This window comes from Tenebrio molitor, chromosome 3, assembly GCF_963966145.1.
Source record: "Tenebrio molitor chromosome 3, icTenMoli1.1, whole genome shotgun sequence".
Classification (NCBI taxonomy): domain Eukaryota; kingdom Metazoa; phylum Arthropoda; class Insecta; order Coleoptera; family Tenebrionidae; genus Tenebrio; species Tenebrio molitor.
Window position 1 is genome coordinate 13261421 of NC_091048.1, and position 26829 is coordinate 13288249.

At 37.0% G+C, this 26829-nt stretch overlaps 2 protein-coding genes across 4 annotated transcripts; both read left to right on the plus strand.

Moving 5' to 3' along the window:
- The first annotated feature begins 443 nt into the window (after nucleotides 1-443).
- LOC138127309 (glutamine synthetase 2 cytoplasmic-like) lies at nucleotides 444-12011 on the plus strand. 3 transcript variants are annotated; one of them, XM_069043279.1, is made up of 6 exons: nucleotides 444-593; nucleotides 3526-3712; nucleotides 8090-8526; nucleotides 8578-8777; nucleotides 8836-8975; nucleotides 10691-12011. In XM_069043279.1, exons 2-6 carry the CDS (start codon nucleotides 3529-3531, stop codon nucleotides 10837-10839), a joined length of 1110 nt encoding a protein of 369 aa, XP_068899380.1. In that variant the 5' UTR covers nucleotides 444-593; nucleotides 3526-3528; the 3' UTR covers nucleotides 10840-12011. The 3 variants fall into 3 exon arrangements, with proteins under 3 accessions (XP_068899380.1, XP_068899381.1, XP_068899379.1); XM_069043280.1 differs by lacking the exon at nucleotides 444-593 and adding an exon at nucleotides 694-820; XM_069043278.1 differs by lacking the exon at nucleotides 444-593 and adding an exon at nucleotides 2867-3026.
- A 1858-nt stretch (nucleotides 12012-13869) lies between these two features.
- Nucleotides 13870-25321, plus strand: LOC138125622 (odorant receptor 85c-like). The gene is made up of 6 exons (XM_069041044.1): nucleotides 13870-13896; nucleotides 14086-14699; nucleotides 14752-14851; nucleotides 14907-14996; nucleotides 15058-15213; nucleotides 15262-25321. Exons 1-6 carry the CDS (start codon nucleotides 13870-13872, stop codon nucleotides 15304-15306), a joined length of 1032 nt encoding a protein of 343 aa, XP_068897145.1. The 3' UTR covers nucleotides 15307-25321.
- The last annotated feature ends 1508 nt before the right edge of the window (nucleotides 25322-26829 follow it).

A 26829-nucleotide genomic window follows, 5' to 3' on the forward strand; every position in this document is an offset into this window, starting at 1 on the left:
GAATCAGTACTTTCGCTATGGTAATCGATAAAAATTGTTACTTACTCACTTACGTTAAAAATTAAATGAAATTTTTTGAAGTAAAATTTGTTATTTTCTGGAAAACATTGTTATGTAAGGTAACAATTTTTTTTATTCATCGTTTGGGTATTAGGAAGGTCTATGAAAAAGAGAAGAAAAAAAGGGGGGGGTTTGTCATTTAAAAAAACCAATGATGACGTAATTGTGCAAAAATACATGACGGCATAAGTCAAATTTAAGTCATCAGTGGAAAATTAAAAAATAAAATTGACCTGTCCGAGCGTTTTGCTTGAAAACATAAAATAACGCAATTATAAATTTTGTTCCTTACTTTATCACCACACTGTATAAATGGATATTAATTAAACATATAAAATAACAAGGCTAACGTCATTTCTAGTTAAACTGGAAATATTACAAAGTCAAATTTAACAGCACGACTTAAGATCTTGATTATTCCATGTTGTTACGAAATAATGTACTTTAGAATTATTACGTCCACAATAGAGTTGATTTTTAATACAATAGGTGTTCACGGTTCACTTGTTACGCAGTATATTACTTTATAGTAGGTAAGTACTTAAAAACGCGAAATTTTCTATTCCTGGATTATTTGTTTGTTTGTTTTTCTTGTTTGTGAGTTTGGAATACAGTGCGTTGAGGGAAAATTGGATTTACATAATTCTATAATTATATTTACCTAGTGATCTTATCCACTTACTTTCCCTATTTGTATCCAGTTTTATTTGTAAGATTGTTAGTTGAGTGATAAGTATTAAATAAACTGTGTCAACGTGTTGTAAGTATCGTAATACGAATTATATACCTATATTACAAATAGTATATTATGATACAAGTTTATAAGGAAGCCTTTAAGGCACGCGCGACGAGTTTAAGAGCACGACGCGTAGCTGAGTGCTTATAACGTCGCAAGTGCTTTAAAGGCCCTTATGAACGTGTATCATCCGCTATTTTTTATTATACCTATACCTGCACTAAAATCTGAAAATTATAACGAAAAAAGTAAATTGAAATACCTTTTCCAAAATAATCTGTGTCATTAATCGTTGATATAGAAATGGTCAATTGTTGTTGTTTCGTTGCTATCATAAATTGTGTATAAATGTTTATTTATCATTGTTCAAAATGTAGGTGAATTTGTTGTTACCTAAGCAACCCTTAAAGCTTTAGCGTTTTAAAGGCACGCATTTTAGTATCAAAAACAGGGATTTATGATTCAGGTGTAATAAAAATGTACTTACGACATATGTGAATTCTTTCATTGGATTATCTGCACATTATCAACATTAAACAACACTAAACTGCTGAAGGGACATTTGGTGGGAGAAACTTGCGCGGTCCAAATATCCAACCAATGGCAACCACTCTTATTTACAAATAAAGTTGTCTCTGCTAAGTGCTAATAATGGAACGAACGAAAGAAATAGCGTTGCTCTATATCCCCACCTAATGTCCCTTCACGAAGCGACTGAAGTCTACCTACGGTGGTTAGGGTTTTAAAAACTCTCCAAGTGTTATTACAGGACTAAAACATTATGCATACCGGGTGACCGCACGAAAAGTGGGATGCGTTAATTTCTGTTGTCTTGACGGTTGCAAATTTGAAATTAGAGGATGTAAGTTGCAGTTCAAAAAATTGAATGCATTTTTTTATCGATTAGAAAATGTCAGAAAAATTTCAAAATGTTCGAAATGAGTTTAAGAATCGGCTGTACCTTTATGTGCCTTAAAATTAGAACATTTAATACCAAATTATTTTTAAATTGTAACAGATATATTATTAATTTTTCTTGTTATTCGCATAATTAAACATTTTTCTGTCCTATTTAGGCTTTGAGTCCTTTATTCATTCATACAACCACATCAACTACATTTTTGTAATCGATAAAGATATTAATTTTCCTCTGTAACTTATGACTTTTTTTTTAAACAGACGTACTAAAAAATATGTCCTTTTCATAATCAGTCACTAAAAGTGTTGGGTGTCATTTAAAATTTTGAAATGGGGGTGACTAGGGTGCGAATAATTTAAAGATAAAAATATAAACCCATCCGAAATTTTCGCGCAGACACCCGGTATATATTGGATACATGCAACATAACGAAATTACGTTTTGTCAATTCTCACTTGGCATGGTACCAAACCATAATTCTTCTTTCATAAAATACAAAATGAATTACCTACATCAATGTAAATTTAATGAAAAATTAATTATTTTACACTTATGTCAGTTTTCTGTTGGAGCTGCGTTATGTAAAATATTATGAACCTTTAGTAAAACAATTATTGTTTAATTATGTGATTGTTTTAAACCTCATGGAAAACTTTTACTTCATCATAAAATTTTATTTTGTAATTGTAAACCTACGTTTTTAATTGCTAACAATTTACGTTTTAGTTAGTTTGTAGTTGTCAAAGAAAGGTCAGTGAAACATGTATTTCTCAAAAATATACGGGTATATTGGCATTAGAAGTTGCTGTCTATCTTTATGCAACATATGTATATATAAATAAATACAAACAAAATCAGTTTTAAATCACAAAATATAAGTTTTAAATTTAAAAAAGTACAAAAAAATTATGTTAAAAAAAAAATCATATTTTATTATTTCAAAATGCTGGTGATACGATATAAATAACGTTTGAATGGAATCATTTCATAAAAAAATTGGCACAAACTATACGTAATCATGACATAAATATCTCTGGATGTTGAACAGAGATTATCGAATGTGGCTTCGGGGAAGTATTGTTTACACCATAGCAATTAAACTATGATGTTAAAAAGAAATCTTATCAGCGTTATCAGTAAAACACTGTAAAAGGTTATCCTAAATTATTGTTTTTGTCGTTATATGTACTAATAAATAAGATAATTTAATCTTTGCCACTGGCAGAGTTCCAATCCGGTATTTAATTTGGGACAATTTAGAGTGTAATTGGTAGTGCAAGAGTTGCCGTGATACGTAACGTATGCACTAACGTAAGTATTTCAGTATTTTTTCGAGTAGTTTTTTTGTGAAGTGCATAATTTAGGTTGAGTAAAAACACTAAGTTAACTTTTGATCCTTCAATTATGTTTTTTAACCTTAAAAATTCAGTTGGTCAAATGAGATTGAGATGTTTTTAACGCAGCCATTGACAATCGCTACGTTCGGGTTAATAACCCAAGTTACCTACGTTGTTTTTCAAAATAATCTTGAAAAAAATGCCAGTGTTTTTATTCGCCTTCCTTTAAAAGCATTTCATCATTTTGTTTGATGTTAAAAAATTATACATTTCAAGTGTTTTGGCTTAATTTCAAAAGTTTTCAGAAGTACGCTCTAAAATACAAATGAATGTAATAATCTATGTCAGAAACCGTGAAATTTGGTTTTTGTAGAACATTTTATTAAAACATTCATTTTGAAAGTGATCATAAATTGGAACACTTTCACTTCTATCTTATATTTTTGTGCTATTAAGTTGTTTTTTTTTTGTAGAAGATGCCTGCAAGTACTCTCCAAAACTCACCTAATGCCGTGCTAAATAAATCCGTGGCTGAAAGATACAGACATTTGCCTTGCCCACAAAATAAAGTTAAGGCCACCTACATATGGATTGATGGTACAGGCGAAAATGTAAGAGCGAAAACTCGAACACTGGATTTTATTCCCACTAAATCAGAAGGTATTAATTTTTAAAGTATTATTTAAAAAAACTCTTACCCTTGCTATCAAAATTTTGATCAACACAAGCAATTAAAAAATATTTAAATCCCAGGTTCAAAAATATAGATGCATATTTATGTATACTTACGTTGTAGAAGAATTTTACGTGTGTCAAACTCGCTTAATTATGTTCATAATTTTTTGCAAATTACCATTGTTAAACACTTACGGACACGTTTTCTCTTAAAAAGTCTCCAAGTTTCTAGTATATTGCACCACATACCTCTTAAGTAACGTATGTTCAAACGAAAATTTCATCAAGTTGGTTATGACTTTTTGATGAAAGGGATGATGTCTTCTTTGACAGATATCAGTTGTGTTTTGAGTTGAGTTTCGTTTTCTGCGGATTATAATAAATCGACTGCTTTACTCACAAGATAAAACAAAAATCGCTTTTTCCATTTTACGATGAAGAAAAGAAATTGTCTCCATTTCAAAAATAAGTTTTTGTCAAAATTGATATGTATTTTTTGATAGAAAACTAATAAATAAAGATAAGACAGCAGAAATGTACAGTGACGGCCACGTAATTTCGTCAGTTATTTTACTGTCAATTCGAAAAAACTTGTGTAGCCTTAACCTTTATTGTCATTCATTATGAGTCATGACTTAACATTCAAAATTTTTGTGACCGAAATTCTGTCACGCACAATAAAAATCAAAATGCTACCACCAGTAACGTTCTTTAATAAAGTCAGAATTGTTTCTCTTGCTCAGGATGGTAAGTCATCCACACAGATTGCGGCAACCTTAGGTACACTCAGAACCACCATTTATTCCATTATTAATAAATGATGACAAAATGGGACAGTGGAATGGCGTCCAAGTTCAGGAGGGCACTGAGTATCTACGTGTCAAAAAGATCAAGCTTTAAGTGCGGTAATACAGAATAGTCCATTTACTACCGCTGTTGACGCGGTAGGTGTAAGCCATTTTCGTGGATCCATCAGAACTACCCGTCGTCGCATAAAGGCGACAGGACTTCAGAATCATATAGCAGCAAGAAAAATAAAGCTAACTCCTCAACATAAGGAAACTAGAATTGCATATGCTTTAGAATATCTGACGCGAGATGAAGCATTTTGGAACAGGGTCGTGTTATCCTCATGAAAAAGTTTTGCAGTCGTGCCGCAATGGTCGCATTAAAGTGTATAGACCTAGAAACACTCGCTACCATGAGCGCTACATAGAAACAACGAAACGAAACGGACGTTTTTCTATAAATTTGTGAGCATGGATTTCGGCTTAACAGCTGGAGTATTGAAAATCGACTCAACAGCAACGAATATATTCGGATTCTTGAAAACGTGATATTACCTTCAGTGACAAGAGTCTATCCAGATGCAGATTTTATTTTCCAGCAGAACAATTGCAGCATTCATACAGCACATGCAGTAGCATTATGGTTTTAAGAACAGAATATAAATATTCTTGAGTGGCCCAGTCGAAGTCCAGACCTTAACCCGATTGAGAATATGTGGGGATATATAGAGAGACAACACCAGCGGAGACAATTTCACAATAGAGAGGAACTCATAACTGCCATTACTAACGCATGGTATGATTTGCCACCGGATTACTGCAGGAATCTATCCCTATCTATGCCTACCAGATTGGCAAAAGTAATTGAAATAAATGGGGCAATAACAAAATACTAGTCTTTCAAACAATCAATTTTTTAAATAAGTTTAACATTTTCACTTTTCTTTGCCGGTTGTAGTTTGTATTTGGTTCTATAGTTTATTAAATGTAATTATCAGTTTTCCTTGAATTTTACTGTGGTCTGGAACATTGTTGTAACGTACTTATTTCAGTCATGCGATCCCAACAACAGTCAAAATGACATGATTGACAAATTGACATCCATGTCAAAAATAACACTTGTTTTACAGCTAATGTCAGTTGAATGAATGACGAAATTACTGTATTATCTTCTTGATTTGGTTTCAACAAATAAATTTTATACTAAAATCGGAATTTGTTTTAAAATATCATATGCTTTTATTTAAATCACTAGGTCACTAGTTTCTTGTTGTTGAAAATATTTGATATACAGGGTGTCCCAGAGTTGCGAAAAAGCTCCATAACTTATTTGTCATTAAAGATATCAACTTTTTCTTTTTTCTAGATGATATCTACGCTTCTACTGCATATTCTGAAAATATTGGGGTATATATACAGAGTGTCCCAATATTATAAAAACACTAAAGTTATGTTTTTTTAAATGGAAACTACCCAGTTTGATTTTATTTTTGAACTCTATGCTAAATTATGAATCAAATGTATACAGGTCGTTTTTATTTATCTGCCATCATTTTTGATCAGTGGCGCTTTTTTTACCAGTATTTCGAATTGCAGGGGTCCCTTCGAAAATTCGTACCTTCCAAATCGTTGCACATAAATTAAAATGATTGACGCTGTTTGATTTCTGAATGTTTGCTGCATCTGGTGAGTGTTTACTGAACAACCTGCTTAGTCGCATATGCCTACAGCGATTTTTTAAACATAACGAATTATAAATGTCAAAAACTCATTTTTTTTGTATAGTCGAATCTGAAAATCTAGGGTGCTATCCTAAAATCGCTAAATTTGATGCAATTTTTCCGTTAAAAAGACAATACAAAAATCTTGTAGGCCTAACAAAAGATAATCACAAAATATGGTCACTCCATAAAGATGAATCAACCAACAAAACAGTGTTTAACAATTCGTACCATCCAAATCGTTACACATAAATTAAAATAATTGACACTGTTTGATTCCTGAATGTTTGCCCCATCTGTTAAGTGTTTACTCAATAACGTGCTTGGTCGCATATGCCTACTGCGATTTTTTAAATATAACAAAGTAAAAATGTCAAAAACTAATTTTTTTCAAATGGCACCCTGCATTTATTATTGCACTGGTCGAAAGCTTTTTTGACAAGCTTTTCAACTGTATATGGTTTGTATAGCCGAATGTGAAAATCTAGGGTGCTACTTAAAAACACTAAAAATCACTAAAATAATTAAATGTTTAATTGTTAAACACTGTTTTGTTGGTTGATTCATCTTTATGGAGTGACCATATTGTGTGATTATCTTTTGTTAGGCCTACTAGATTTTTGTATTGTCTTTTTAACGGAAAAATTGCACCAAATTTAGCGACTTTAGGATAGCACCCTAGATTTTCAGATTCGACTATACAAACCTTATATTGTTCAAAAGCTTGTCAAAAAAGCTTTCCACCAGTGCAATAATAAATACGGGGTGCCATTTGAAAAAAATGAGTTTTTGACATTTTTAGTTCGTTATGTTTAAAAAATCGCAGTAGGCATATGCGACTAAGCAGGTTGTTGAGTAAACACTCAGCAGATGCAGCAAACATTCAGAAATCAAACAGCGTCAATAATTTTAATTTGTGTGCAACGATTTGGAAGGTACGAATTTTCGAAGGGACCCCTGCAATTCGAAATTCTGGTAAAAAAAGCGCCACTGATCAAAAACGATGGCAGGTAAGTAAAAACGACCTGTATAAATTTGATTCATAATTTAGCATAAAGTTCAAAAATAAAATCAAACTGGGTAGTTTCCATTTAAAAAAACATAACTTTAGTGTTTTTATAATATTGGGACACTCTGTATATATACCGCAATATTTTCCGAATATGCAGTAGAAGCGTAGCTATCATCTAGAATAAAGAAAAAGTTGATATCTTTAATAACAAACAAGTTATGGAGCTTTTTCGCAACTCTGGGACACCTGTATGTATGAGTAGCTATTATTGAAGTAGAATTAGGAATTAGGAGTAGGTACGTAACTTCTTTCTTCTTTTATAAACAGTTTTGAGGTTAGTTGTGAATTCGTGTTTCTCTCAAGTTATGTTTCTTTCTAAATCATCCTAAAAACGATCTGATGTTTATTTTCCAGGTCATAATGGCATAAACGCAGTAGGTAATGACAATTTTACAAAATTTTACAGTCCTCTCATTAAATTCCTTTTTGTATATTTAGTTTATTTTTAAGCACAGTTCTATCGCAACTAAATTTGTTTATCAAAAAATCATTTTCTGTTCGACACTGTCAGAATTTGAGAATTTTTCCCTGTGTGAACGGATTTTGATAAATGTCAAAACGAAACGTCAAGCTAATTTTAAAGATTTTAAGCGATTTGGAACCTTTAAGGGACTCGTCGAACAAAAAAACGTTGTATTCAACTCGTTAATGTGTAAATTGGGCCTTTTTTGGCACTCGTGGGTCTTTAAAACACTCGTTTCACTCGCGTTTTAAACTGGCCCACTCATGCCAAAAAAAGCCCAATTTACACACGAACTCGTTAGATAAACTACTATTTTAGAACTTCCCATTTGGAATTATGATGGCAGCTCCACATATCAAGCTGAGGGTGCTAATTCAGATACATATCTGAAACCAGTTGCACTGTACAGTGATCCATTTACCGAAGGAAACAATAAGCTGGTTCTCTGTGATACTTACAAGCACAATAAACAACCAACAGCGACAAATAAAAGAAACATGTGTTTCCAAGCAATGGAAGCTGCAAAAGATACCATACCGTGGTTTGGAATTGAACAAGAATATACACTTCTGGACATGGATATGCGACCGTTGGGTTGGCCTAAAACTGGTTTTCCAGGACCTCAAGGACCTTATTACTGTGGTGTGGGAGCCAATAAAGTATACGCACGTGATATCGTGGAAGGCCATTATAACGCTTGCCTATACGCTGGTATTAATATTTCTGGGACCAACGCCGAAGTAATGCCTTCACAAGTATGTCTAAAACTTCGTAAATATCGTGTTTTAACTGGACTACGATTTTAGTGGGAGTACCAAGTCGGACCATGTGTAGGAATCGACGCCGCAGACCAACTTTGGGTTTCGAGGTACATTTTGCATCGCGTTGCCGAAGATTTTGGTGTTATTGTAACATTCGATCCAAAACCAGTAGAAGGGGATTGGAACGGAGCAGGGGCACATACCAATTTTTCTACACAGGCGATGAGAAATGACGGCGGCATTGCGTAAGCTTGTCGAGTTGAGAGAAATTGGGGTTTAGTAAACGTTTACCACAAATTTCAGGGAAATTGAGAAGGCGATCGAAAAACTCGCCAAAAATCATCGCAAACATATTGCAGCGTATGATCCCAGAGGAGGAAAAGACAACGAACGGAGGCTCACAGGAAGGCATGAAACTTCCTCGATTCATGATTTTACCGCAGGTATGGAAATAGTAGATTATATTATTTAGAGTAGAAGTGAGTCTTTTTGTGCTAAGTTCAAAGATTGAAGACTGAGACGAAGTCGAGGTCGGCCACTGGGCGAAACACAAAAAGACCTTCTGCTCTGAACGATATAATACTATTTTATTTTCAAGCGGACTACAAAAAAAAAAATCGGTCATTAACATTTATGTACCGTGTGAGCAACAAGTACTGATTGAGTTGGCAATAAATTCTGGTGATTTTTGGTGACTTTTATGTCATGTTCCAACGAGAAAACCATTTCTTTAATAAAAGATTACAAAAACCAAGACGTTTAAATTTGAAATGTATACCAGGTGTCAATATTGTCAATAAAACAAACCGAAATAGGTACAATTCACAGTCTTGAAATTATGTAAATTTTTTTTTTGCCAACTGTAACAGTTAATGTTGCTCACCCTGTATTTTATTTCCACCTTCTAAGTAAATGACAGTTTACAGGCATTTGTGGTAACTAAGTAAATGAGTAGTTATTTTACGATGCTCGTTAAAAAATAATTAATCAAAACTAATTAAATGATTTTTGAAAAAGTTTATTATAAACACAAACAAATTTAATTGTTGCAATTACATACGTTAATATGCATTTTGATCCGTTTTTGAAAGTCATTTTCATACCGCTCTTGGAATCGAATCAGTGGTTATTTTCTTGCACTTCAAGAAAATCGCCTTCAAAGTCTTCATCGGCCATTAAAGCCCTTCTTTCTTTTTTTTTTCTTTTTGCAACAGTTTTCACAAAACTTCTGACAGTATTTTTGTTGTTTATCTCAACACCATGACGACGTAGGTATAATTTCCCTACCGCCTTTCATTACAAAATTTTTATAAACATAAATAACAATTAAAAAACGAAATTTAAAGGCTGAAGGTGGAAATAAAAGTTTGTATGCAACTCGCTCAGCAATTAATCTTTACTTGGCTTACTGGCGTATGGAGACTCGTTCCTTACGTCAGTCGTCCCACAAAAGGTAACGCGCCCGTAAAGATTAATTTACTAAGCGCGTCACATAAATAACTATTATTTTACTGCAGTTACAGTAAAATGGCAATTTTCAAACTTACAATTTTCAAATAAGGCACCAGTCATTCCTAGTTCTCCTACTTGAAGGTGCAATAATATTAGTAAACTCTACTAAAATCTAAAGTTTACTTTTTAACGTTAAACGACCATCTTGCTATTTTTGATTTTGACATCTGTCATCATTTCTCACGGGCGACTCGTATACACCACCGGTTAAGTATTGAGTAATAATTTCCTTATTTAGCTTTTTTAGAAGCTTTTTTTAACAGGGATAATTCGATTAATTATTATTACATTTTTCGTGTAATTATTGAAAAATAAATCGTGAGAAATGCTTCAAATGACGTTACATTTGATTCGGTCGAGCCCCCTGGGAACATTTCAACTCCTAGGATTTGAAGTAGGTATTTCAAGTCTGGTTACAAAAGAACGCCTCTTCAACTGTTTGTATGGAGATACACAACGGCGCGATTTTCAACTGACTTACTTCGTTCGGCAGCCAAACTAGCAGCCTAACGACATAAAACTTCATTTTTATGCTCTTAATAACATAATATGCTATTTTTCTAGCGCTGGTATGAAATCCTGGTTTCATAAATGTATTTTGAAATTAATAAGATGATTGTCTTATATTGTTTTTTAATGTTTTCAGGTGTCGCCAATCGTCGGGCGAGTGTTCGCATTCCTCGAGGTTGCGCCGAGGAGAAGAAGGGTTACCTTGAGGATAGACGACCCTCATCCAATTGCGATCCATACTCGGTATGCGAAGCACTGGTCAGGACGTGCATATTAAATGAATAAACCATAATTTTCAAATTTAAATTTATTGTTTTTGTTAAATTTGTTTTATTTGTAAATTCGATTTCGAGAATAAATTTTACTGATTACTTTAAAAGTCTGTTAGAGCACATAGATTTTTACACTTCAAATTTCAATGTAGAATTATTAATTCAAGTTGTTTAAAAATCTAATTGGATTAAGTAGAATGTTATAAGTATTGTAACGATTTTGGATTGCCATTGATAAATATCGATTCTCTTGATATTATCGCTTATGTATAGGTATGTGGTTATATGTTATAATTATTTAATTGGAATCAGTTTAAAAGCGTAAAATGAAACGAAAAGATTTCTTACTTATACTTCGTTAATATTTAATTTTTATTACCCCTCGTTTCCAATCACTTATAATTAAAAATTATAATTACGAATTATAATTAACAAAGTTTGGTCCATAGTTGTGAATGACGGTGTGCACAATTAAATTATAATTAGAAAATTATACTTAACAAAATGTGCTTCATTTGTGTTTCACTTATAATTATCAAATTCTTGCAAACTCCAAGGTTTTTACGTATAATTAGATAACTTGACCAATCAGATCATTAGCTGTCTTTAAACTCAAATCTATCAGGTCGGTTTTTGCCAAATGGACGCATTCGATGAAAAATTGGCGAAAATTAGTTTCAATATCCATTACGCTTACCTTCGTGGCACTGTAACTACATATTTGCTGGGTATATCTAATTGCACCAAACTAAAACTAGTAAAATGTCAAAACTAGTGACTGTTGTTTTGCAAATTTTCTCTAATTTTTCATTGGTTTGTAGTTGTTATTAATTATGATTGTGCACAGCAAAAGTGAAAGTATTTTGTGTAAAGTATAATTTTCTAAGTATAATTTATAATTATAATTTCTTAAGTGATTGGAAACAAAGGGTTAGAAACACAATACCTACTTACTTGAAAAATAAACCTAAACGTATACTGATTCTGAGTAAATAATTTATAACTCTTTTATGGTATTCAGAATATATTATTTTTGTTAACATAAAAAACCTAACAAAGTATCCAATATTAGTTTAAAAAATAATAAATGTTTTAATTAATTTTATTATCAACGTTTAAACTTTTGTAATGCAAAATATAAGTTATTCGGCTTTTTAAACAAAATAAAAATTTAATTAAAGTAGACATGATTGTTTCACAGGTTTACTTTTCCACATTGTAAAGAAGTCGACTAGAAATAATTGTCTAAATATTTGTGTAGCACAGCTTAGCGAAAAAACAGGTACCTACCTACCTAATAAAATACAGGTCACTTTGTATACGAATGCAAGGTATTGAGTAAATGCAATAAATTATTCAGTAGTTGTGAAGCACCAGCGTTTCATGCTCACAGATGTGTTAGCTCCAATATAATTTATTCAAATTTCGTATTGACAGAAATTATAGCAAGTGCGTCATCACATACATTTTAATGACGTTTTTTGTTATTTTTTTAATTAATATTATAAATTACATAGTTCAAACATTATATTTTCTTGCGTCTAGATGAAAAGGACATGGTTGACAGCGTGGACACCAGTGTGTTAGGTGAAAATTGGTAGCTTTAGTCCATTTTTTTTATTATAGTTCGATGAGCTAAGTCCGAATCAAGAAGTCGACATGACCTGTGTCTGCTTTCGACATTTGACAGCAATGCATGGTGCTTCCAATATTTGATAACTAGGTAGGTATTTATCAACTAATAGGTAAAATATATTAAAAGTTGTTGAAAACGACACTAAACAGCTAGGTCAACTATATACCGGGTGTAGAATTGGTTTACGGGTGGTTTCACTATTATTTAACTTTCTTTTGATCTGACCTTCAAATGAACTCGTATAGGACTACAGGACGAATGAAAAGGTATCTTCCATTAACTGTTCAAACTTCTCTCCAATTCTTCGAATTGTTTTTATGGCTGAAATTGGTCGATCTGGGAAACTTGAAGCAAATGTTGCTTGGAAGTTTCTTAAAGAAGATCCTCCATAATACCATTTAAAGAAAGAAAGAAAATTTCATGCCTAGTAGTACTTTTTAGTATTTTTGTGTTAGCTCTTTTCTTGCCTTTCTTTCAGTACCAGAAGATGTTAGAATAAAACTAAGCTTGAAATTAGACAGTAATTCTCTCTAACTTTCATTTTAACTATTTTGCCATAAAATTGTTAGGGGAGCCAATAATTTATTTTTACATGTAAAATCCTATGTCTCGTAAACCAATTCTACACCCGGTATAAAGTTGACTCAAGTTGCAAAAAGCCACTTGTCATTTGCAACAGCGTTTTTTCAATATTTTTGAACCAAATAAAAGCACAAAGGTACCAGAAAATCATAGTTTGGATTGAATATTTTCCATATAAGTACAGTTTTAAAGGAATTTCAAATAACTAATGCCATAAAAGTGCTGTTGCAAAGGCAAAGTGGTTTTTTGCAACTTGAGTCAATATTATGAAATGTGCTGAGCTAAAAGCATAAAAAGCATGTGAATAAACTATTTGATAAGGTCTTTTAGCCTTCTTGATGGTGGTATGATATTTTGTAACATAATATGTTGGAGGAATACAGTCAATAAAAATGTGATTTATAATTCAGGTGAAATTATTTATTTACTACTTTCTTAGGTAGGTAGCTATTACTTTGTTTTATGAATTAAAATAAAACTGCACCTGCACATGCAACGAATGGGACAATTTTTGTCGAGGAAACATTGACGAAATAAATAATCAATTGTCTCCTAGACTTCGATAGCACAAAAGCTGTTTTCATATGGTTCTAGAGGTCACTAAATGTTTCTAGCTTTCACGTGTAGGTATATTGTAAGCCTGTGACAATAGGTGAGTGAAGCAACAACTTCCTAATATCAGTAACAAAATTCAAGACTAAAACTAGGTTATAGAATTGTGAAATTCAAAACATAGGCTGTTTTGTGTTTGGTACTGCTCCCAAAATATGTTGGATTTTTATCGATCTCATTAATAGATATTTTTTAGATACAAAATTACCAAGTATGGAATTTCACTATAAAGAAATAGTGGTATGTGAGGCAACTCGAAAAAACCTGCGATATATTTTGTTGTGGCCTGGTAAATGCGAAGAAATAAACCCAGGAAAATATTATTATATAAAAGTTGCATTGTTTTGTCTTATAACCAGCATGTTGTACGGATCTATATCAATGCATTTTATTCTAACATTAAAAAGTAGGTACCTACTTCAAGATTAGGTACTTAGTACGTTTAACAAAATTACATTCAGGGATGTTGTAGACAACTTAGATTTATACATCAGTGAGGATATTGCAGTTATAGTCTCTATAACTGGTATTTACTACATGATTTTCGTTTATGTGCAAAATCAACCTAGAATTGCACTTCTTATGAGAGATTTAACTAATTTTGAAAATTTTGGATCACCGCCAGGTTTGGAAATACAAGAAAAACGATTGAATTCTCTATCAAATGGCACTTTTTTCTATGCCATATTAGGCACAACGTTATATACATTAGTGAAAATGTCACAAAAATCAGAATGTGAAAGAATCAGTCAAGAAAAGGGTATAAACGAGAACTGTGGATTTATCGCACCATTTTGGATGCCTTTTCGGACGAGTTACTTGCCTGTTTATTTTTTAGTTCTATCTTATACTTTTGTTGCTAGTCAGTTACTTATGAAGCCCAGCCTTATAATGACATTTAACGCTTTTGAAATCGCTGAACATATAATTCTCAAGATAAAACACTTGAATAGTATGATAATAACATGTTTCGACGATGATAACTATGAAATATGTCAAAATAAGTTGAGAAATTGCATTTTATATCATCAGGAGATCGTCGAGTAATGAAAATGGGAACATTTGCAATTTTATTTACTCAATTGATTTTTTCAGTTTGGCTTTGAGACTGGATAAATATTTTTCCAATGGAATGCTAACACATCTTGCAATTACGGGGATAGTGTGTGCCTGCATAGAAAAACAATTTGTTGACGTAAGAGTGTATTTTTATTGGTAAAACAAAAATCTCAAAAACAGCTAATTACAAGGGAGACAGAATATGTGCTGCTATGCATGTTTCCGGGTGGATATTGACTCTGTTGCTGGCTTGTATCGCTGGTCAGCTTCTTATAAACGCAGTACATAAATCGATTTCTTATGTTAGGTACTTACCTATGTTACCGTTTTTTTTTTTTATAGAGTGAATCAATTCCTGAAGCTATTTGGGCCTCAAAATGGTATCAAGCAGATGTGCGGCTGAGAAAGGATTTATGTTTTTTCCTGGCAAGGAGTCAAAAAAATTCGTATATTAGTGTTGGGCGATTTGACATTCTTTCTTATTCACTTTTTGTTAAGGTAATGTAATTGCATTTTCTAATTACTCTTATTCGGACAGTATTTTAGGCTATAAAAATGTCCTACTCAGTTCTTTGCTTGTTAACTTCATAAAGCTTTGAGATCGCATCCTATTATGACAAAAAAAGACGCTTTAAAGAAGTACTGAAACACATGTAGAAAATGTAGATAAGATAATTACATATAATCTGGTGTTGTCACTAATCAATTCAAACTGATCCTTCTTGCAACTATTGAGCAAGAAGTTAGTTAGTCTCACTAAATATTTTTGAATTTTTTTAAAGTTCGTTTAAATTAAATTGTTTAGGAAAACACGAAAACCTTTTGAGAAAATTTGTAGTTGCTGAAACGTAAGTAGTGTTTCTACAATTATTTGCAGAAGATCACGGTCTCGTAGCAGATGGAAAAATTTACTGTTCTTACGAGAATATGTATGTAGAGCGTTGTCTTTGTTTATCTAGGTCAAATCAGTCTTATCACATGTTAGGTAACGCCGGTAATAAATGTTTGCATGATAGTTGTATTTTTTTCTACGACTGCTATGAAAAGTGTGTAAAAAAACACTACACTTGAAAATCACAACGTATCACAAATCCTTGCACACGCACATTTTGTGTAGGTATCTAGGCAACCAAACATACATTCCACACAATTTGTTATCTTGCCAAATAATGAACTTCCCTCACGTTCCACAAACTTTTCAGCATGGAATAAAAATCGAAAATTGTTCCAATATAACTAAATTATAATTTGAAATAATAATATTTAATAAATAGAATTTCGTTTTTCGTGTTTTTTATTTAGGTGTCCCCAAAAAAGAGGACGAGCCCATAACTCCCTTATTTATAGGAGGATTTTAACTATTTATACACCAAATGAAATGGTTGTGAATAGGCTACAAAAGGGCCTAATAAATTCATGTATAGCCCCAAAGGCTTCACCGGTAAACTGTCAAAATATTTTTTTTCAAACGTGAACACGTACTTTTTTTTTTAGTAATTCTGATAGAGATTTTTATTCTGAAAACGACAGTGTATCATAGGTATACACTTACATAACAAAAATACAACAAAAAAGTTAAAAAACGCTACTATCGTCTATTTGTTTCAAAAGTTAGTGTTATTTTTTTATGCGAGGTTATACTTGTGATACATTGTTGTTTTCAGAATAAAAATCTCTATCAGAAATTCAAAAACGAAAGTACTACCCGGCAGACGAGGAACTAAAGGAGGGGGCTTTTGTTTTTGAAAAGAATCCACAATGTTGAGAGCGATCCATTTTTTTGAAACTGTGCGTTGAACGAACCCACGGAAAATTAACCCGCGTTCGTGGTTTTTTTCGTTGACACCAGGACGACGGGGTAGAGGGTATGTTAGTAGATACAATTTTGTTGCATTCTGTTTCTCTCGAGAAGCACCCAGTTGTTAATTTTAAGCGTTATCCCCTACGTTTCTCCCGGAAGATGTAATTTTCAGGCAATCCGTTAGTTTCGCAAATTAGTAGCCATCGTCTGACTCACGTGCGTCCATTTTTGCCACCATTTTCTAACGACACTTTACCCGCCATTTTAGTTTAGCCCAGCCAGCGATTGTAGCATTGGTAGTCACGTAGAGCAGGTGGCGTTATTTATGTTGAGATAACCGCTTTTGAATTCAAAACTAACCGCCAATGAAGCTATAGAATTACCGGCGTTCGGTACCGTCGGCGACCGCTTGGGGGCGTGGGTGAAAGTCGACAGGGGATGAACGGCCATGTTTTTTTTGGAGGGCACTTTTTTCTTGACCGCAGAGTAGTACAGAAGTACCGTGTATTTTTTCTGTGTGCTAATTGTGCGATTTTAGTTGTTTTTATTGAACTGTGCTAAATGTTGTTGTCCAGCTTCTGTTTTGAACTAGGTATGTTTGCGGTACTAAAATTATGTCTGTTTCGCGCGAAATGTATTTTAACTATCATGATGGGCGCACGTGGGTTGTTGATGTTCCCACCATATTGTATAAAATCCGCAATTATCTCGACCATCCCCATGTATCACGCTTTTAACATTTGTAAGCTTGTGAAGGAGAGTAAGGCCGCCTGGTTCTAGGTTTGTAAATTTTATAAAATTGCACGGATCACGTTTTTGTTGTCAAATCTGGTTTTACAATTCACTAACTTTCCTAAAAGAAAAGGGCGCCAAGTTTTAGCGTGGGTCTGTGGCTTTTACTTTTTATAAGCGCTGTTGGAGCGGCCGGTCCAATTTAGTTTATGACGCCGCTTCCAATATTCCTGTCGACAATCATCCCCGGTGCCGGTACGTTGGTGGTCTCTTTCACAATAGTGGGAAAGTCCCGCCATCTGGCTCATGCACATCTTGCAAAAGACCACCAGCGTACTACCCATGACGGAGAGGGGGTGCGAATCCACTTTTGTACATTTTCGTTAGTTTTAAGTGAGTTGATAAGCAAATGTAGAACCAGCAACACCAATACATCTTTGCATTAATCTGAAGCATCTATCCTTATTTTGAAATCACGGTCCACATTGTGCGAAACCCCTACGCGTAAAAAGAAAACCCTACCGGACACGCAATTGACGTGTCATAGGTTCAAACTCCTGGGTGCGGAAACATCCGTCAAACTTCGTAGGAGGCAATTGAACCGAAACATTTTTTGGTCCTTCGAGCCGGATGTGTATCAAAAAGTAGTGCTTCAGTGCAATCAAAGTCCAGTGCAACAATCGAGCGCCCTCGCAGCGAACCAGGATCGTAATCGAGATTGCGACGAATCCATCTGCAGGCCCAGAGGTTCCCGAGGCAGCGACGACACCCCCCGTAGAGCAAAGGAAAGTGCAGGTCAGTGGCTTCCTTCTCATCCACATTTCTTATCACTCACCAACCTTCCAAATTGTGTGCATACCTCAAATTGCGGTTTGAAGTAAAAACCATCGTTTAGTCAGAACGAATTTAGTCATTAAGGCGGTTGGTTACATTACATAACGTTCGTACATAACTTTCAAAATGCCTGAGCTATCATTAGCTGCATTAATCAAATCCAGAGGGGCATTGAAGGCCCGCCTCACAAAGTTTGTTTCGATGGTCGACGAGCTCAACCAAGAAAATCCGAATGTTGATCAACTAAAAATGAAATTTGAGAAATTTAAAAGCTTAGAGAGCGAATTTGACAGCGTCCAAAAACAAATCGAATCTCACGTTGAAGAAGATGCTGTAGACGAGCAGGTCGACTATCGCGAAGAGTTCGAAAACAATTTTATCGCAGCGGCGGTTCGCGTCAACAAAATTCTGGACGCCGCGAAATCGGAAACGCCAAACGGAAACACTCATCATTCGAATATATCGGTTACGAATCCGAACTTCGTACCGGTAGCGCTTCCGACTATGAGTTTACCTTCTTTCGATGGAAGCTGGGAGCAGTGGCTCTCATTTTATCAGAGATTTGATTCGCTAATTCACAGCAACGCATCTTTGTCGCCGATACAGAAATTTCAGTATTTAAATTCGTGCGTCACAGGAGAAGCCAGTAGCGTGATCAAATCTTTAGGCATCACCACCGAAAATTATCCAATCGCGATTGCTTTGCTGAAAGAAAGGTATGACGATCAACGTTTGATCATAAAAAATCACATTCGCGCGTTATTCGATTTACCTAACGTCACAAAAGATTCTCCCGCGTCTCTGAGGCAACTTATCGACAAGGTAGATTTGCACTTGAAAGTGTTAAACACGTTAGATGCGCCGACGGAAACATGGGATCTTCTAATAATCCATTTAATCGAATTAAAATTAGATGCATTTACCATGCGGGAATGGGAAACAACCAACAAAAAAACGATGCCAACGCTAAAGGACATGTACGCGTACCTCAAGGATCGCTGTCGCGTGTGGGAAGCGATCCAATTTCACAAAAACCCCGAAAAGAACCGTGACGTTCAATCCAAGTCAAATCCGCAACAGAAATCAAAAGCGCCGTTCACGAGATCTTCCTCCAACTTGGCTACGCAACAACCCTCGTGCAAGTTGTGCAATCAAAACCATTTTATGTATCAATGCAAACAATTTTTAAATTTGTCCGTTTCGGCTCGGATCGCCGAAGTCAAAAGATTAAAATTATGTTTCAATTGCTTGAGGAGCACCTCACATTCCGCGTCCCAATGCAAGTCAGGAGTTTGTAAAATTTGTAATAAAATGCACAACTCATTGCTCCATTTGACGGAACCCGCAGCACCTGTGACAACGAACGCGGCTGAAGACACCCCGATCGTAGCTAACCATCACTGTCATAGTTACGAATCGCAGGTACTTTTATCAACAGCAGTCATTTTCGTACGAGACAACACCGGCCAATATCAATCGTGTCGCGCATTGATTGATGTTGGGTCTCAATCCAACTTCGTAACGGTCGAAACTTGCAAACGTTTAAGGGTCAATTCGAAAGAAACCAACATCCGCGTCACCGGAATTGGTAATGCTAACGGCAGCATTGTCAATAAAATCGCCAGTCTGCAAGTCAAATCATTTCACAATGCGTTCGGTGCTAACTTGAATTGTCTTGTAGTACCGATCATAACTCATTCAGTGCCGGCGGAATCGATAAATGCAAGTCTCCTCCAAATCCCAAATAACATCAAGTTAGCGGATCCGCAATTTCATCGTTCCGGTCCCATAGATATTCTAATCGGTGCTGAAATCTTTTGGGACCTCCTCTGTGTCGGTCAAATCAAGGCCACCAAAGTGCACCCGGTTTTCCAAAAGACCCACCTGGGATGGATAGCCGGGGGCGCAATGCGTCTAACTGCCAAACTTCCGCAAAATTCCGTGACGAATTTACACGTCGTAACCAGCGCAGTGAATCCTCTCGACGCTCGAATTGCGAAATTTTGGGAAATTGAGGAAACTCCGGTTCACAAATCGCTAACTTCCGCTGAACGAGCGTGTGAGACACATTTCATCTCCACCGTCAAACGCGACAATGACGGCCGATTCACAGTCAGACTACCATTCAAAGACAATTCAAAACAGTTAGGGTCGTCTTATGACATCGCTTTGAAAAGGTTACACGGTCTTGAAAGACGATTAAAAAGATCTCCGGATTTGCGCGTTTCCTATCAATTGTTCTTGGACGAATATCAATCTTTGCATCACATGTCACCGGTAACAATTGAAGATCGCGAAATGTTCTCCAACGACGGGTATTTTTTACCTCATCACTCGGTAGTAAAAGAGTCCAGTGTTTCCACCAAATTGCGCGTAGTCTTTGACGCATCGGCCAAAACCTCTAACGGTGTCAGTCTAAACGACAAATTAATGGTAGGTCCGGTGGTACAACAGGATCTCTTTGCCATCATTACGCGTTTTCGGTTGCATAACATCGTGATATCCGCGGATATAACAAAAATGTATCGGCAAATACAATTGGACAAAGAGGACAGAAAGTACCAACGAATTTTATGGCGTCGCGACCCGTCCCATCCGGTTCAAGTTTACGAGCTTAACACGGTTACCTACGGCATGGCGTCATCGTCCTACCTGGCTACGCGATGCATACAACAGGTAGCGCTGGAAGAAGGCTCAAATAATCCCGAAGCTCAGCGGTCAATCATGCAGGACACGTATGTGGACGACCTGCTAACTGGAGCAAAAACGGTCCGCGAAGCGCGCGCGTTACGCGACAATGTAGTGGCAATCCTTGACAAAGGCTGTTTCCCGTTAAACAAATGGGCATCAAATTGCCCCGAGCTATTGCCCACGTTAAGTGAAAATGAAGTCATGGTGAATTTCGATAAACATGGCGACTCCAAAACATTAGGTCTATTATGGAATTGCACACATGACGCGTTAAAATATTCCATATGTCAGATCCAGTCAGGAAATCGGGTAACCAAGCGACGAATCTTATCAATCACCGCGCAGATTTTTGACCCTCTCGGTCTTGTGGGTCCGGTCATCCTAATTGCAAAATTAATGATCCAATCGCTATGGTCGTTAAATGTTGGGTGGGATGAGTCCGTCCCAATAAGGATCCTGACTACCTGGGATTCATTCATTGCCGGCTTACCTGAATTGAATCAGTTGGAGATTCCTCGGCAGGTAACTTCGAATCAGAATCCCATTGGATTCGAACTCCACGGTTTTTGCGATGCATCCGAACGCGCTTACGGAGCATGCATCTATATCAGATCCTTAAACACCGCGACACCCCATCAAACCCGGTTACTTTGCGCTAAATCTCGAGTGGCACCCCTCAAGACAATAACTCTCCCTCGCTTGGAGCTCTGCGGGGCGTTGTTGCTATCAAAGTTAATTGCTAGCCTAAGACAATCTTTGAATTTGCCCATCGCGAAGACATGCTGTTGGACGGATTCTCAAATCGTTTTGTCGTGGTTAGCGGCCGAGCCAGCGACTTGGAAAACGTTCGTCGCAAACCGTGTTTCCGAGATTCAGGTGTTAACAAAAAATTGCGTCTGGAGTTACGTCAACACCAAAGACAATCCTGCGGACATAATCTCACGAGGCTGTTCACCCCGCGAATTGATTGATTCTCCATTATGGTGGCACGGGCCATCCTGGTTGTCAAACGAGGCACAGCATTGGCCGAAGTACTGTCAGACGAATCCAAACTTCGCCAACGATCAGGAGTTGCCGGAACAACGACGTGTGGTTGCTGTCGCGATAACTTCCGAGAAAATGTTACCACCAGATTTTTTGACTCGATTTTCATCGTTGCGCAAACTACAACGCGTGTTGTCGTATTGTTTACGATTCGCGGAAAATTGTCGAAAGCCCATCACGAAGCACACCGGTTCCTTGAAAGTGTCTGAATTACAAAGATCAATGCTTATCATTTTAAAAAACGTACAGTATCAAGCGTTTAGTACCGAAATCAAAGAACTCGAGGGCGGTCGTCAAGTCAGCAAGAAAAGTCGTCTGATATCACTCAACCCTTTCCTCGACGATAGCGGACTCATACGTGTCGGAGGTCGTTTAAGAAATTCCGGCGCTCATTCGGACGTTAAGCACCCAATAGTGTTACCCAAGTGCGAAATCACCGAATTAATCATTCAAGCGGAGCACATCTCATTATTGCATGCCGGCCCTCAGGCTACATTGGCCTCTCTGCGACAAAGGTACTGGCCCATGTCGGGGCGCTCCGTGGTGCGGCGAATCATTCACAATTGCCTCAAATGCTTCCGAGCAAATCCGACGACATCGTCACAATTAATGGGTGATTTGCCCAAAGATCGCGTTCAACCGGCCCGACCTTTTCTCAACAGCGGCGTTGACTTTGGCGGTCCAGTGTACCTGAAAGAGGGTCGAGGTAGAGGCAAAAGGACGGTAAAGGGTTATATCGCCCTGTTTGTCTGCTTTGCGACCAAAGCGTTACATTTAGAGCTCGTCGGAGATTTGAGTTCTCAATCGTTTTTGGGCGCTCTCAAACGCTTCATATCCCGTCGCGGGCACGTTGCAAATTTATATTCGGACAACGGAACGAATTTTGTGGGTGCTCGTAATGAATTATCCGAACTTGGCGAAATGTTAAAGTCTCAAAAATTCGAACGCGATGTAATTGACCGGCTAGCCGATCGTACGGTCCGGTGGCATTTCATTCCTCCCCATAGTCCCCATCACGGTGGGATATGGGAGGCAGGTATCCGGTCCGTAAAGTCACACCTTAAAAGAGTGATTGGTCTGACATCACTAACATATGAGGAGATGCACACGGTATTAACACAGATCGAAGCCTGCCTGAATTCACGTCCTTTGACACCCATCTCCAACGATCCCAATGACCTAATCGCCCTTTCCCCAAGCCACTTCTTAATAGGTGATCTGCTCACTGCCCCCGTGGAGCATGACGTAACGCCTTTGCCCATCAACCGGCTGTCTCGATGGCAATATGTGGAACAACTTCGGCAGCATTTTTGGAAAAGGTGGTCCGTGGACTACCTGACGCAATTACAACCCCGCCGTAAGTGGAACCAGCGTCTTCCAAACATCGAAGTGGGCGAGTTAGCGGTCATCAAGGAAGACAATTCACCACCCCTTCAATGGCGCTTGGCACGTGTCGTTCGCCTACACCCAGGAAAGGATGGTTGTGTGCGTGTGGTGACTTTAAAAACTTCAAAAGGTGAAGTGACCCGCTCAATAAACAAAGTGTGTGTTTTACCCATGGCCTCTATGTGCAGTTAACCAGTGAGAGCGTTCGAACTTTTTTGAACTTTTAGTGATAGTGCCTATTTACCCATTTTTGTTTGTTTGTTTGTATTCATTTCGTTTTTTTTGTTTTTTGTTTTGTCGTTTGTTCTTTAGTCATAAGTTTCAATTGTACATGTGCACACCGATGTGTCATACATAATTGATTTGTATATACCGTTTAAATTTAATATTGAAGGAAGCCTTCAATGAGGGGCGGGATGTTGGAGCGGCCGGTCCAATTTAGTTTATGACGCCGCTTCCAATATTCCTGTCGACAATCATCCCCGGTGCCGGTACGTTGGTGGTCTCTTTCACAATAGTGGGAAAGTCCCGCCATCTGGCTCATGCACATCTTGCAAAAGACCACCAGCGTACTACCCATGACGGAGAGGGGGTGCGAATCCACTTTTGTACATTTTCGTTAGTTTTAAGTGAGTTGATAAGCAAATGTAGAACCAGCAACACCAATACATCTTTGCATTAATCTGAAGCATCTATCCTTATTTTGAAATCACGGTCCACATTGTGCGAAACCCCTACGCGTAAAAAGAAAACCCTACCGGACACGCAATTGACGTGTCATAGGTTCAAACTCCTGGGTGCGGAAACATCCGTCAAACTTCGTAGGAGGCAATTGAACCGAAACAAGCGCACTCCCTCATTTTCGATCCCCTTCTAATTATTCCGAGTGACGCTTTTGGTGTGGCAAGCATCTAGTTATTGTTCAACACTTTAATCAAAATTGCAAAGTTTCCACTTTCCATCCCGGTAGCAACCAAATGTTTATATTTCAGGTGTCTCCGTGGGTTGTTCCTTAGTTAGGGATCTACTACATTTAGTCCCGGGGCGCCCTCCATATTATTCAGGGCGCCCCCCCCTTGTCGATGATCCGGCTCTAATAGGCTAGGGTCGACTGGACTGTGTTTTTTGTTTTATTGTTATGTATGTGTTAATGGTTGTTACCACCTTTCCATCCCAAATTGAAAGTGTTTCTAGATAGTTCTGTCAACAAATATTTGTCGCGTTTCTTCTTTTGTTTGCTTTTTTCCAGTTTGCTGTAGCTGTAAATTCTAGACCTTACCGCGAGGGTCTCTCTCTGTTTGAGGGGTTTTGTTTCTCCTCTAACCTCCCAACGTTGAACACGACCTCGCGGCCCTCATAAAATTTGCACCCCAAGGGAGACCCAAAAACCTAACGCTTGGCAGGACTTGTTGAATGCTGGGTTTTACTCGAGCTCCATGGCACACTTCCGGAAATGTGATCAGGTCTATTTTCCCTGAGTCTGTGTAGCCTGACAAGCGCGTTGTGTTTTCTTTTGCTGTGGAAAAGTAATGTTCACTTCAACCGATGAACTTAGAGTACCTCAATTTGTTGACTTACGTAAAGCAGGTAGGACCTTTCCCTTAGTACTAAATCACGGGTACGCGGGAAATGTTAAAGTCGTAAGGATAGGTGCCACAACCCACCGGACCACCCAAGGCCGCTCGCTCCTTCTATAGCGTATCTGCCGCACATTGTAAATTAACTTGAAAAGGAGAAAACATGCTAAGGTTCTCGTCTAGTGCTCGCTCCCGCTCGAACGGTCCGAAGTAACTGTTTTGTTTGTAATGTACATGACCCTCCTGTTTTCTTTTGAATTTGAATTGTGTTGTTTATGAAATCAGTTTTGCTCAATTTTCACTAACTGTCCCGTCTACGTTGTCACTTCGGACTTGTTCGTATTTTTAGGAGAGGTTTTTAGCGGAGCCTCATTCGGGGTTCTAGGAGGATGGCCAGAGCTCACCAGTTTCCTAGAGTTCTAAATGAGTAGTCTTCTCACATTTGAGGAGACTTGGGTGCCCTCTCCCGAGACGTTTTATTATTCATGAATCCCGGCGTTAACGAAAATGATAACTTTGAATAAATAGCTGGTTTTAATTATTGTGTTGTTTTATTTGCACTCTTCTGTGTGGTTCACAAACCCTGTTGGAACGAATCTGGTAATGTTTAATTTGTATTTAAAAAAAAACACAACGTAGGGAAATTAACTAAGTACGATCACGCGCTCTTGGCCAGTTTTTTTTTTAATTTCGCGGGTTTTATTTTTCATTGTGTATGTTGGTAGAAAAAAAAAATGAGATGGACGCTGGGTGGGAAATTTGAATTACCCACTTGGTTATCACAATGTTGTTATTTATATTTGTGATATTTTAATTTTTGTTCTGTTGAATTAAACTCGGGTTTTCCATGTGTCGTTGAGTAAGCACCGCTAGATTTCGGATGAGTCAGAGTTAGAATGTTGTAGCTACGACCCTATGGGAGCTAGGTGACATTTAGGAAGTCGTGGGGTTAGCTAGTAAAGTAACGTGGGGTTAGTTAGCGGAGGCGGACCTGAGCCTTGCTCGATGCGGCTCTGGGATGTTACGTGAAACCACTTATTTGTCGGTAAACAAAGCCCGACACGTGTTAACACGAGTATCTATAGACGTTGCTTAATCTTAGGTGATTCAGATTATTCTTCCGAGTCCCCTCGCGATCGAGAGTTTGTTACCACCAACTTCTAAACCCCCGATGGGGTACCTTGATCTCGTATTCACTAATTAAGCATAGGATTGTCATTAATCAAGTTGTAAAAGATGAGATGATAGGGGAAAACTTTGTAAGACTGGTGAGAATGACTCTAAAAGAGACAGAATACAAAGTATTGGCCAATGGACAACTATCTGGAAAAGAGAGGCCTAAGACAAGGGGATCCACTATCAACAGTGCTGTTTAATGTAACATTAGATTCAGCAGCAAAGGCAAGTGAAATACGGGGGAATGGTCTAATACACTCACCGGCATAAAATTCGATCCATCTAATATTTTTGTCAAATCTTTTTTTTTTATGAGAACATCATTTCACATGTACGTTGTATATTTGATATATCAAGTGTAAACAGTGCTAAGCTACTTTTTCATTGAAGACAACGAAAACATTTTTATATTCCAAGTCTGAATGAATTTTAACAGTTTTTGAGGATTTTCTACATATTGTTCTTTCGAATTTTTTCCACTCTTTGTGCAGCACTGTTCCCGACTGTGTTGAAAACAAGTAAATTAGTATTCGTAAAACTAAAATATGGGTTTAACTCCATCCGATACTGCCAGAGCTATTGCTTTAATTCAAGATGGACGGTCGAAGTATTACGTGGCTCGCGTTCTTGGTGTTTCAAGATGTAGTATCCAAAGAGCTGTTAAACGATCTCCAGAAACCAAAGGCTATACCAGAAGAGTTGGGTCAGGAAGAAAAAGGTCTACAACTGCCCGGGATGATCACTTTCTTACTTTAACAATCCTGAGAAACAGGGACACTACTGCAGTTAGAGCACGGAACGAACTGCAGTAAGTGAACAAACCGTAAGAAGAAGGTTAGTAGAGGAACACGGTTTAAGTGCAAGAACACTCGC

Excerpts from the sequence above, each read along its gene's own strand:
- LOC138127309 (XM_069043279.1), top strand. The coding sequence starts at position 3,529 with ATGCCTGCAAGTACTCTCCAAAACTCACCTAATGCCGTGCTAAATAAA. Across the intron at positions 8,527-8,577 it reads CCGAAGTAATGCCTTCACAA|TGGGAGTACCAAGTCGGACC; the intron begins GTATGTCTAAAA and ends CTACGATTTTAG. Across the intron at positions 8,976-10,690 it reads GATTCATGATTTTACCGCAG|GTGTCGCCAATCGTCGGGCG; the intron begins GTATGGAAATAG and ends TAATGTTTTCAG.
- LOC138125622 (XM_069041044.1), top strand. The coding sequence starts at position 13,870 with ATGGAATTTCACTATAAAGAAATAGTG. Across the intron at positions 14,997-15,057 it reads GTCAGCTTCTTATAAACGCA|AGTGAATCAATTCCTGAAGC; the intron begins GTACATAAATCG and ends TTTTTTTTATAG. Across the intron at positions 15,214-15,261 it reads CTTATTCACTTTTTGTTAAG|GCTATAAAAATGTCCTACTC; the intron begins GTAATGTAATTG and ends ACAGTATTTTAG.